We start from the raw sequence: 12857 nt of genomic DNA, 5'->3' as shown, positions 1-12857 counted from the left end.
AGTCAGCCTTGCAAAGGTACACCTGGCGATGCTCTCCGCCGTCATCCGAGTGGTAGCTCGTTCAGCTGCCATACAGTTGGAGGAAGTAACTGCTTTGTCTGCCGCGGCATCCGTCAACAGCCAACATACAAGAAAAGGCAAAGGCAAAGGCAAGGAGAAGGAGGGAGATACAGATACAGATTCGAGTGTCAATCATGTACAAAGTGATCTAGTCAAGGTACAGACATTATCGGACATACTAGAACAACATGAATCGAGATCACCACCTTTCACTTCCTCCGCCCCTCCAGCTTCTTCATCTACCTCCTCGAAGAAGTTATCCCCTCTCGATAGGCTGATATCTCAAGCACCTCATTCACCTCCACCACCTGCACCGGCCACTCATCCAGATAGACACATAGAAGCTGAACAGCGTAAGAAGAAAGGCCTACCTCCCACGCCATCCTCCGAAACTCTCATTTCCCCTTCACCTTCAAAGTCTCGATCCAAGACAGTTTCATCGAGTACAAGCTCAACTTCTAGGCAACCACCAACAAATTCTATTGGACCCTCACTTAACGATCTGATCAAAGCTTCGCCTCGGCAGAATCCACCGCCAGCACCTGATACCCACCCTGATAGACATATCGAAGCTGAACAATCTAGGAAAAGGAAATCACAAACCCCTTCTGCTTCCCCTTCCGTTTCTGTCCAATCGACTGCAACAAAAGAGGAGAAAATCAATCGGTCCAATAAAGCGTCTACATCTAAGCCGCTAGATGAGCTTGTAAATGCATCGGCTTATTCCATACCTACCACTTCCGAGGGAGTATCATCGAACGTAGAAGGTCCAACTACGAACTCTGCTGGCTCTGGAGGGATTAAGCAGGTCGAGAACGATGTGTCGATTCCAGCTGGACTTCCAACGGAAGCATCGCAACCCATACAGCTCGATAACAATTCAGCAATATCTGGCGAATCTAGTGGTGCTCGACCCATAGAGACGGTGGATGGTATGGAGGATCGGGGAGCTGACCCGACATCTATAAAATCGCAATTAGACGATGAGGAAGAGGTGAGTCGTGATGATCAACGTTTTGTTATTACAGACCCGAATGACCAAACTGATATCTCGTGTATAGATCCCAGTGGTGTTAAGAGCGTCAAAGGTGCCTTCATCAAGACTAGGTAGATTATTCCATTATGGATGTAAGTGAACTCTTATTGTGTATACTATATGTGATAAGCTAATTCTTGTACGTTCCTCATAGCTCTTGCTGCATCTTTATCTATCGGAGCAGCATCAGAGTCGATTCGTCGTACTGCAGGAGGGAACAAGAGTAATGGAAGTGTATTCATGAGTGATGCGAATATAAGGAGACTGGTCGCTACTTTAGGAAGAATGAGGGGTGCAGCGTTGAAACTGGGTCAATTCATGAGTATACAAGGTTTGTTGATTTTCCAGCTCAAACAGAAAGGTAAAACACAGGTCATGACTAATGATGAACCTGCCGACAGACAACCACATGTTACCTCCTGAGATAGAACAAGTCTTACATCAGGTACAAGCTCATGCGAATTATATGCCTGATTGGCAGATGGAGGTGGGTATCCTGTATTCCAATGATCTTGAATACCGCATCTACTGACTCAAGTGTGTTTGTAGAAAGTAATGCGAGAAGAATTCGGTTCAGATTGGCAATCCCTCTTCTCCTCATTCGACCGTACGCCCATCGCTTCAGCATCGATAGGTCAAGTCCATCGAGCGACGCTTGCCTCTACCGATGAGGCCGTGGCGGTGAAAATTCAATTCCCAGGTGTATCGTCATCTATCGAATCGGATTTGAATAACTTATCGTTGTTACTTCGATCATCTGCATTATTACCCAAGGGATTGTATTTGCAAAATACAATAGCAGTCATGAGGAGGGAATTGCAAGATGAGTGCGATTACGTCATGGAAGCTGCGGCAGGAAGGAAGTTCGCGGAATTGCTCAAAGATGATGACTATTTCTCGGTACCCAGTGTTGTAGAAGAGGGAACGACTGGACGGGTGTTGACCACTAGTTGGATGGATGGTAAACCTTTGAGTAAAGTTAGGGGATTGAGCCAAGAGGCAAGAGATAGGGTGAGTACGATCTTCTAGAGCTCTCAAACATCTCTCATCTCAACAAGATGCGAATAACATTTCGTCCTCATATAACCCTCCCTTGTAGCACGTTCTTTGATGACAGCTGAATTGAGCTGATCATACTACTGATGTGCGCAGATCGGAACCAACATCCTCCGATTATGTCTCATGGAGCTGTTCCAATTCCGATTCATGCAGACCGATCCCAATTGGGCGAACTTCCTCTACACCAATACGAATGGTAAAGAAGGTATCCAACTGATTGATTTCGGAGCTTCTAGAGAATATACCAAGGAGTTTATGGATGGTTGGTATAGATTGTTGAAATCTTGCCTGGTAGGCGACAGGGGAATGATGAAAGAGGAGAGTCTCAAATTGGGTTATCTGACTGGTGAAGAGAATGATGTGAGTCATACTTGTTCAATTACAACAATTGACTTCACCAGGTCATTCGCAAGGTGTGCTGACTGATTGTTCATAGGTCATGGTGGAAGCTCATTTGGATTCTATGGCATTGGTTGCGAGTGAGTCACAACCTCTCTCTTGACGCAATCAATACTCGCCATGATCAAATCATAGAATCATACAATGATCATCTCCATATCACTCGACATATTGCTAATCTCTGTCAATGTCATTCTAGGTCCATTCTCGTATTCTGGCAAATACCCATTCGCCAAACAAACCATTACAGACTCTGTTCGGGCCCTCATCCCTATCATGTTGAAACATCGATTAACCCCTCCTCCACAAGAAACCTACTCTCTCAATAGGAAGTTGAGCGGGGCGTTCTTGATGTGTGCGAAATTGGGAGCGAATGTGGATTGCCAGAAGCTATGGGAGGAGAATGTTGGGAATTATAAGGAAGGATAAATATTGATGTTAGATATACACATGTGAATCAACTGAAGCATAGAGTAAATGACATGAGATACAAAATTAGTTGCGGTCAACTATGCCCTACCCTCGAATACTAGCATTGTGCATTCGTCTCATCTCGAAAGCTGAATGCGAATTGCGAAGAGTCAGTCCGAGTGTCAAAGCAGATAGCAATCATCCCTTGTCATCCTATCATGGTTGTCACGCTTGATAGGCAGCAGAGCTATCTGCTCTGTCTATGCATCATCCTGTATGAGTATGCCTTTATTGCTTTTTATACGTCTGCCACATGTGCCACACATCCCACACATATTTCTTTCAGGTTATTGTTCTTTCGGCGTTTTCGGTGATATAAATTCTGTGGTTGTAAGCTCCCCTCGTGTCCTCTGATTATTTCAATAAAAGATGTTGAACCACACTCTCATTGTTCATCGCTCATTCACTCACACACCTGTGGTGGTATATAGCATAGCATATAAAAACGTCTTTGGTCATCTTCACAAGTACCATATCCAGACGGCAACATTGCCAAGCTTACAACCCAACCTGCAAGCTTATCATCACAACACCTAAAAACGAAAACACCTAAAATCAACTCAGCTATCAGCTAGTCAGCCAAAATGTCGTTCTTCGCCAAATTAGGATCAGATTCCGATTCATCCTCTTCCTCCGGATCAGACTCTGAGGAATCCATCTTGTCCGGAGATGAGGGTATAGCTCAAGATAGGAAATTGGCAGAGGCCAAGAAGACCAAGAATAAAGCTTCGATGTTTTTGAGGAGTGACGCGGAGGATAGCGATGAGGAGAGTGAAGAGGATAGTGACGAGGATGAGGAAGACTTGAGTGATAGTGAGGATGAGAGAGCGGTGAGTGAAGTTTCCCCAATTAGAATAAGTCTCGTTATCGGAAATGACCATGAAGGGATATGCTGATATGTGGTGTTTATTGAATAGGCCCGAGGAAACAAATTCTTGATGGGTGCAGACTCCACTGACGAAGAGGAAGAAGAGGAAGATAAGACCATAGTGTTGAGTGCCAAGGATAAGAGGTGAGTAACATTCACTCACAAGTCGTCTTGTATATCATCTGGTCGGACTAAGATCTGATGTATCTGACTTTTCTCAGATTCGCCGAAATGGAAGCTGCCATCCACAACATCACCAATGCCACTAGAAACAACGACTGGGTATTAGCTTCCACAGAATTAGACAAGGTGTTCAGGTTCATCCAACGACATCAAGTTACAGTCGTCGCTACTACCGTCTCCGCCGCTGGACATATCCCACCTAGGTTTTTGGAGATCTTAGTATCGTTGGAAAAAGATGTCAACGAAACTATCGCTTCTGAAAAATCAGCCAAGAAGAAGATGGCTCCTGCCAAAGCCAAGGCATTGAACGGGTTGAAACAAACTTTGAAGAAGAAGCAAAAGGAATTCGAAGCTGTACTTAAAACCTACATCGAAGACCCATCAGCTTACACTGCTGCTTATGAAGCTGCCAATGCCGCTCCTGCACCTAAAAAAGTAGCTAAGAAAGCTCAAATTGCCGATGGGGGTGAGGATCAAGATCAAAACGAAGATTTCATGACTATCGGTAAAGGTGGTAAAGCTCTTAACCTAACTCCTGAAGGTGTATTCAAAACTCTTCGAGAAATATTCGAACAACGTGGAAGAAAGGTGAGTTACTCGTATTCACTCATCCGTATAGTGTATTTAATTAACATGTCTGTTTTCGTTTAGAACACCGATCGGGCCGAAACTATCAAGATTTTGTCCAAGCTCCTCGAAGTCTCCGAAACCACCTATCAAAAAATCAGAGTCCTCCTTGCCCTTGTTCCCGCACGATTAGATTACTCTCAAAATCTCGCTCATATTCCCCATGATTCCTGGGTGTTAGGCTTGAACGAGCTCGATCAACTTGTCACTTTACTTTTGGATAACCCCGATTACGTCGTTCAAGAGACTGTAGGAGAGTACGATGACCTTGTCGAGAGGGAACCTCAAGTGGTCAATGGAAAGAAGGAAAGAGTCACTGTAGCAGGTAGTTTGATCAGTCTTTTGGAGAGTTTGGACAACGAGGTGAGTCCTGCGTGAAGACCTATCACAATGTCGCTATATGCTAATCGTCGTCAAATCCCTAGTTCACCAAAACTCTCCAACACACTGACGCTCACGAGAAGGGATCCGACTACATTGAGCGATTGAGACAGGAAGCACCCCTCTACACCCTCATCGCCAAAGCCCAATCTCTCTTCGAACGTGAAGCGATCACCGACTCCACTGCTCGAGCTGTCATTAGACGATTGGAACATGTTTACGCTAAAGTGAGTTTTCCTCTTGAAAGATCTGTGACTTTTAGCTTATTTGATGTCTAGCCCAACATCATTATCGAACATTTCGAATCGAAAATACCATCCAGTCTCCAATCCAAGATCGTTCCTACCGAAACCAAGAGAGATGCCGAGGGACTCATCCACGATTTGTGTGTCTACATCTACGGTTCCGACGCTCCTGTCTTACGTGCTCGAGCCATACTGTTCCACATCTTCAACCATGCTTCTCACGGACGATATCACCAAGCCCGAGATCTCTTACTCATGTCCCACTTGCAAGATACCATCCAACATGCCGACGTCACCACTCAGATCCTTTACAACCGAGCTATCATGCAATTAGGTCTCGCCGCATTCAAGCTCGGTTACGTCACTGAATGTCAGACGATTCTCGGTGATATGTTTGCCACTCAACGACAGAAGGAGTTACTTGCTCAATCGGTTCAAAGGTATCAACAGCAATTATCGCCTGAGCAAGAATTGATCGAAAAGAGACGATTGCTCCCCTTTCACATGCACCTCAACGTCGAATTGCTCGAAGCCGCATACTTGACTTCGTGCATGTTGATCGAAGTCCCTCTCTTAGCTTCGGTCGACACTGAGGAACAAAGACGTCGAGTGACGTCTAAGGTCTTCAAGAGATTGCTAGATCTTGCTGATAGACAGGCTTTCATGGGTCCTCCCGAGAACACCCGAGACCATATCATCAAAGCTTCAAAGGCTTTGCAAGCTGGAGAATGGGAGAAGGCAAGGGATTTGATCTTGTCAATCAAGATTTGGTCGCTGCTGGAGAATGTCGACCAGGTCAAGGATATCTTGGCGAAGTGAGTGCACCAGACATACCTCCTCAGATTGTAATGCTAATCTAATAATTATTTTACTAGGAAAATCCAAGAAGAAGGTCTACGAACCTACTTATTCACCTATTCATCATACTACGCTTCCCTTTCCCTTTCACACCTTGCCACGACATTCTCATTACCTCAACAGACCGTCACTTCCATAATCTCCCGAATGATCTATACCGACGAATTGCCAGCTTCCTTAGACCAAATTGATAAAGTGGTGATCTTCCATCGAGTTGATCAATCGGAAGTTCAACGATTAGCTCAACAGTTGGCCGAAAGGACTTCATCGTTATTGGAGCAGAATGAGAAGACCTTAGATCTGAAATTAGGATCAAACCAGCAGAATACAAATGATCAACGATCGGGTCAAACGACCTCTGCGGGTCAGGAGGGAGGTAATAAGAATGAGAGAAGGGGAAATAACGGTCAGAGAGGTTCGTACAGAGGCAGGGGCGGTAGAGGTAGAGGTGGATTCAATGCTGGTTTAGGTTCGACAATGGGTAGAAGAGTTACTGCTCAATAAGTTTACGTATGACTAGATAGGTTTTGGCTCCATGCATTCGCATATGTGTATAACGACCATTACAACAGAAATTTCATCTAAGATGTTGCATGATTTCTTCTGCAGATTTTGAAAGCAGGACATATGATATAATAAAATATGATGGACAGCGATATGCATCAGCCGACTACTCTTCATCCTTCTTATCAGTCTTATCAGCATATTTGAGCAAAGCTTCTCTAGGCTACAAATCAATTCATTTAGATCAGCTGTGAGTCTTCAAAATACCGTGTACAGACCAAACTTACATCTTCAAATACCATCTCGGATGGGAACAAAGTCTGTACGAAACCCTGAGTTTCACTCGCACCTAATCTACCGCCTCGTCCAGCTCCTCTAACAGGTTCCATAGGTTTCATCTTCTTTGCTTTCTTTTCCTTTTGATGTAATGATTCCCTGTGTCCTTTATCTTTGAACATTGGCAGTGCATCTGGCGTGTAGATGACTGGTTGTACATCCGCAGTGGAGAACGATGGATCTCGAGGTGCAGTCTTGGGTAATTTCGCAAGTGGTAATAACGCTCCTCGGATTGATGAGTGGGGAGAGTATAAGACGTGCAAAGCCCCCGTAGATAAAGATGCGAATATCTGACAGCGTACCCAAGATCAGTCAGCATGAACGAAGTAACATCCTCTATTGTTAGAGGGACTTACCTGATTGATTCTCGAATGCCATTCTACTCTAACCACACTACCTTCTCCAATTGCGATTCTCCTCTCTTCCTTTAGATCTTGAGAATTCAAAAACACCAATCCACCTTTCTGACCTTTTGGAGCTGATAATCCAGTTAAGATTGATTTATCATCAGGGGAGAATATGATGTTGGTCTCGGGGTACAGGTTATCTAATCCTGTAGCTACTGCTAGAGGTTTTCGTATAGACCGTATGTCCCATACTGCGTGACAACCAAGATTAGATGCATCTCTTGGAGGGTGAAAAGAGAGTTGATCTACTCACATTTGACAGTATCATCTCCACCTCTCGTCGCTACTCTGGTCCCATCCCTTGAAAACACCACTCCAGTTGTTTCCGTATTCTTAGCATGAGCATTATCGTTACTGTAATTTGGTCTTGCATAGTTGGAAGATGTATTCCAGATATGCAATGCACCGTCAAAGCATGCTAAGGTTGTAGTAGAAAGCATCAGCCGATTGTATTCGTATAGTCATGGAGATATCGGACTCACCTCCTGCAATCATCTTCCCATCTGGACTCCAAGCGCACGAAGTTACTCTCGTCCTAGCTCCTCTCTCTTTTGATCTGACCACTATCACCTGTTTCTGTTTCCTCTTATTTTCAATATCCCATATACTAGTAGCACAAGTCAGCTTCACTTTGACTAAGTAAATGGTGAAGATCATAGCTTACCGTAATGTCGAATCGCTCGAACATGTCAAGAACAGTGAATTATCCGTTGGATGCCATGCTCCCCCATTTATCTCAGCTGTATGACCACTGAGTTATCCCATGTCAGCTGGGCATTCAAATTCGAATTGATGATAGCTCACTTGGTATTCTTCATATCCCTCAGATAGACATCACCTTTATTGTACTCCACTCTAAAACAAAATCAGCTCTTCGATCTATTTCAATTGATATCTGAAAGCGAGCTCACCCTTCTTCACCATCTTTATTGAACACCTTCGGCTGCAGCGTACCAGAGACGACCAAAAGATTCCTTCCATCAGGTGAATATGATAAATCATGTACCTAATAAAGATCCACGTACAGATCAGCTATGGACGTGTTAGATGATCGGGTGGCTCACATAGTAATTCCCATTAGGTTCAAAGCTTTTGAAAGGTTTCAACCTAGAATCCATACCTCCAAAATCCCATAGTTTCGTATCGTAATCATGTGATCCAGTTGCTATTCTCGCCCCAGATGGATCGATAGCTAGAGCCGAGAGTACCTATGGTTCGTCTGGTCAGATTGCTGACCACCCATCACTCAGTTGTGCGATCGTACTCACTTTCGTGTGATCTTTCAATATGATCTCATGCGATATAGGTGTCCTATCTACTTCTTCCTCATCATCATATTCATCTTCATCGCTGTCTTCCTCTGAGTTCGCTTCAGCCTCGCCATCTGCTTTTCGCTTAGCTCCAGCTGCAGAAGGAGGGACCGGTCCAATCTCCTCATCTTCTTCGTCCGGTTCCGCTTTCGTTGTTGTTGCTTCAATTGCAGGTGTGGAGGAATTAGAGGGTCCAGGTTCCGATGTTTCTTTTTTGGTTATTTCGGGTGTCTTATGACATATATCCATCGGTACTTAGCCTAGAGTAACTGACAACCAGTCAAGTAAGAGAATTGACTCACTGGCTCAAATCGCTTGGTATTATCCACTTTCGCTTTCAGATTTGACGCAGTTGGTTTGGCTTTTTTGCCAAAACTCATAGGTAGACCAAACCCTTCCATTTTGATATGTCCAAGTGAGGTAGAGGTATGTATGACCAGGAGAAGTGATGTTCTTATGATACAGAAATATGAGTGCAAGTTCTACTATATGGCTCATTGACGAGTGATGCGAGCGAATGATGGTGAACGGAAGCATTTCTTGTTTATGCGGTATGAGGTCGAGTGGCAAAAATCCAAGGTGGCATGGGCACATCTGCTCATTCATATCACATTTGCATTGTCACTGAAGTATAAACAGCTAATATACGGGTGGAGAAAACAAGGCGATCATTCAACAGCTCAAGCTTCCTACGTCTCTGGTACATCGGTGTCAAGGGTTTCACCGAGTATTACCAGTGGGCTGCCGTCAGAGGCCTTGCGGTCTACTTCTGCCCCTTGGGTCGACTTATTCACAAGGAAACTATCAACGCCGAAATGGACCACGCTGATCACAAACATGTCAGCTTCCTACCTGATGAAATTCATGATCTCGTGAAGCTTGCAGAACAGTCGTATCATCCCTTATTTGTTTGACGTCTTGTCCCATACTCAAGATCTGTCTTCTGGCAAGGACGTCATTCCCGCCATAGGCATTCCTAACCAATCTAGTAGGGGCGTTCTCATTCCTCAAATCCCAGCTACCTTCAAGCTCAAGCTGCTCTGTGGGAAATGGGTGGTCCACCCAGTCGATACGATACTTTCAACGAATCCAGGAAAGAACTTTCCCATGATTTGATTCTTATCATCAATCGTTGGCCCAACCCAGACATTTGCAATACCGACATCTGTCGATTTGTAAGCTTATGAAAGGGTGCTACAAGTAATATTGTACAAGGGAAGAACTCAATTATCATGATATCATTTCCGACTGTGGATTCATGTTTCTACAGAAAGACAGTCGTGGAGCAAGAGCCACTTCCTGTCACTCGATTTTCACCTGCTGGGTAACAAGTATATCATGTGGCTATATAGCATTTCAGTGAGAAATTCGAAGCCATCCGTAGGATTACTCTCCATTGCATCACAAATGTCAAGCTGTTAATTGTATGTCAGAGACTTTGCGGTGTATACGTGTCCAAATGGTCTTTGCGTATCGATAGCCCCAAGTAAATAAACCTCTGGAGACCGTCTCCATCATCTCTTCTATCTCCTACTTACCAAAGAAATTGTCGCGAACGAGCTTTTCCTCTCCGTGATGTTTGCCAGATTGGAACCAGGTCGACATCCTGATGGTGACCCACCATACGATAAATTGTACCTACCCTCTCAAGATCGACGCAAGTCACATCCGATCTTTTGGGGATCGCTTCCATGCCTTGTGAGTGGTCCTCACTGGCACTTGTAGCTTGTCTACAAGCTGACCAGACGTCCTCCAGGATCTTAGGAAGGAGTGCCTTGCTATATCGACTAACAAGAACCTGTTGAGCTTGTTCAATTGGGAAGTGGCGGATTATACATTAAACGACAGTGTTACAATGTGTTGCCTGACTGGACTGGGACGACTGTGGCAACTGTGGCAACTGCCATCATATCATGTATACAAAACTGCGGAAGATCCTTTTATTGATTGAGGTCACACGCAGAACCGCTCCTGGGAAGGCTAGTTGACTCGTATGGCAAGGAGTGATCTTCGAATTGTATGATGATGCATGCATGCATTCAGTAACACCTACACATCGGTAAATCAAATCAAAGGATGTTTTTGGCCTAAAGATTGGCCATTCTATCACACTGCTCCTAGAGGCACACACTCCATATACACCTCCAAGTGCACGAAACAAAGTTAGTCATTATGTCAGATGGATGACTGTCAACGTCCGATTCGCGATTAGATTGCAGTATATTGTCGTATTGGGTACAATATAGACTATCATGCATTTTATGACAATACAACGTTCCACGAATATACTACAGTACATTATGCCGGCCGTTCAACTTCACTTTCCTTTTTCTTCCCAAAGGTCAACACGAAGTATATTCATCAGGCCATAATGGTCTCTTCCTCTCAGGTAATTTCGGAGCTCCCAAAGAATTCTTGAAGTAGACCCTTAAGTCATATGTATTCCTACCTAGCGTGGGCATTCCCATTTCCGTCTCTTCATTTGGTATGATTAACGAATACTTCTTAGCCGTCAAATACTCTTTAGTCAATTCCGTACCATGCAATAAAGTACGTTTGGTCGAATCCGGTTCATAACTCCCTCTTACTCTTAGTTCACTCTTCTCAATTAGATTTTGCAATGTTTTTTCAGGATTTGAACAGGATCTTATAGATCGTTCCCATACCTCCTTCACTTTGCTCTCCACCAAACCCTCTACAAGCTTTTGAAAAAACCCTTCGCTCAAGGATCTCACCATTCTCTCACGTACGCTGGGAGGATAATGTGACAATTGGTGATCCACTTTCATACATCCTTCAAAGTCCTGTTGAGCCATTTGATAAGAAACCTTATCCAACAATTTCGACTTGGTAGTATGAACCAAAGTGACAGTTTTGAATGCCAATTCAAGTTGATATTGAGTATCGAACAATCTCTCTTCTGCTATTCTAGTTCTCTCTTCTGAAATTCGATTTGATAATGTCAGAGCGTAATGTTGATCTTCCATATTCATGTTCCTACTGGAAGTAGTGGCGGAGGTATTCAGACATGTCGTATAATCACACCCACCCGATGGAGGAGGGTATACGCTATCGCTAAGGGGAAGAGGGGAAGGTGAAGGTATTGAAGATATAGTGTCGGGTTCAAGAGTGGGTGTGGCGATATCGTCTGGATTATTAGACATGATATATATACGACTTGGGTTAAATGAATCTTTTCTTGGAAGACTAGGGGTATAATTCCAATCTTTGGGGTTGGTTGCCATGTTGTACTACAGTTATCTTGTATACTGTGATGAGAGCTCGATTGATGATTTCGTTTTGTTTTGGAGTTAAGCGGCGACACGGAAATTGACTGGGTCTCAAAAAGTTAGGACTGTGTACTTGTATTGTATAATCCTTGGGTCTACTACGGCGGATTCGATGTTGGGCCATCAGTAAGAGACATTCACTTATCAAAGTCAAGCGTAAGCGTAAGGAGAGAAGTGGCAAATACATCCAACTTCAATTCACGGTCAACCAGTCACAGGAAAACTTCGAATAAAGAAAGAGAGAAGAAGGACAAGTCTTCTCTCCGACTGATTCGCCATCAGCTACGCCTTGCCACAGTGCGTCCTAACACCTAACAAAGGACATCGAAATCATTCATACCTTTCAGGCTTCGTTTCGTCAAGTCCTCTTACCTCGATGTCTTCTTGCTCTGCTGCGTATATCAACACCAAAATGACCGAGGGCTTGCCGAAGACGGCTAATACTGAGATCATTCTCGTGTTAACCCGCCCTCAGTGAAGTTACGTGTATAGTCAAGTACTGTATCATACCCTTCGATAACGCACAATAGTCTTCGATCCGTTCATAATAGGTTAGTAAATTACATCGGTCTTCCTTATATATGTCTTCATATGGAAAGATCGATGACATATCTCATTATTGCATTAGTCAGGATTCTCCTTCCAGTACGGCCGGATCATGCAATTCAGAGTACATCGTCATCCAAACTACATAACTATGTACGTATTAAGAACGATCCGTCATTTTGGGGTATATAATTGTTTTGTGTCTTCTTCGTCCTTCTCCACCTCAATCTTCATCCTGACAGCAATACCTCTCATATCACCAACACATGTATTCTCG

The 12857-nt window shown here is 44.0% G+C and overlaps 4 protein-coding genes across 4 annotated transcripts; 2 read left to right on the top strand and 2 right to left on the bottom strand.

Moving 5' to 3' along the window:
* Nucleotides 1–28: 28 nt before the first annotated feature.
* Nucleotides 29–2983, top strand: V865_002153 (uncharacterized protein; the record flags this gene model as incomplete). The annotated part of the gene is made up of 8 exons (XM_066225958.1): nucleotides 29–1054; nucleotides 1122–1188; nucleotides 1251–1427; nucleotides 1498–1583; nucleotides 1646–2107; nucleotides 2249–2515; nucleotides 2592–2634; nucleotides 2754–2983. 8 exons carry the CDS (start codon nucleotides 29–31, stop codon nucleotides 2981–2983), a joined length of 2358 nt encoding a protein of 785 aa, XP_066082055.1.
* A 626-nt stretch (nucleotides 2984–3609) lies between these two features.
* On the top strand, nucleotides 3610–6691 carry V865_002152 (eukaryotic translation initiation factor 3 subunit C; the record flags this gene model as incomplete). The annotated part of the gene is made up of 7 exons (XM_066225957.1): nucleotides 3610–3855; nucleotides 3943–4037; nucleotides 4115–4664; nucleotides 4728–5066; nucleotides 5129–5311; nucleotides 5363–6144; nucleotides 6205–6691. 7 exons carry the CDS (start codon nucleotides 3610–3612, stop codon nucleotides 6689–6691), a joined length of 2682 nt encoding a protein of 893 aa, XP_066082054.1.
* Nucleotides 6692–6857: 166 nt separating this feature from the next.
* Nucleotides 6858–9145, bottom strand: V865_002151 (uncharacterized protein; the record flags this gene model as incomplete). The annotated part of the gene is made up of 11 exons (XM_066225956.1): nucleotides 6858–6914; nucleotides 6979–7317; nucleotides 7384–7625; nucleotides 7688–7852; nucleotides 7917–8041; nucleotides 8099–8185; nucleotides 8239–8289; nucleotides 8346–8440; nucleotides 8499–8642; nucleotides 8703–8975; nucleotides 9047–9145. 11 exons carry the CDS (start codon nucleotides 9143–9145, stop codon nucleotides 6858–6860), a joined length of 1677 nt encoding a protein of 558 aa, XP_066082053.1.
* Nucleotides 9146–11086: 1941 nt separating this feature from the next.
* On the bottom strand, nucleotides 11087–11989 carry V865_002150 (uncharacterized protein; the record flags this gene model as incomplete). Its single annotated transcript, XM_066225955.1, has 1 exon — nucleotides 11087–11989. The coding sequence occupies one exon, from the start codon at nucleotides 11987–11989 to the stop codon at nucleotides 11087–11089; it is 903 nt and encodes a 300-aa protein (XP_066082052.1).
* Nucleotides 11990–12857: the final 868 nt, after the last annotated feature.

This window comes from Kwoniella europaea, chromosome 1 (assembly GCF_036810445.1).
Source record: "Kwoniella europaea PYCC6329 chromosome 1, complete sequence".
NCBI classification, from domain to species: domain Eukaryota; kingdom Fungi; phylum Basidiomycota; class Tremellomycetes; order Tremellales; family Cryptococcaceae; genus Kwoniella; species Kwoniella europaea.
This window is presented reverse-complemented; position numbering and strand designations above follow the sequence as displayed.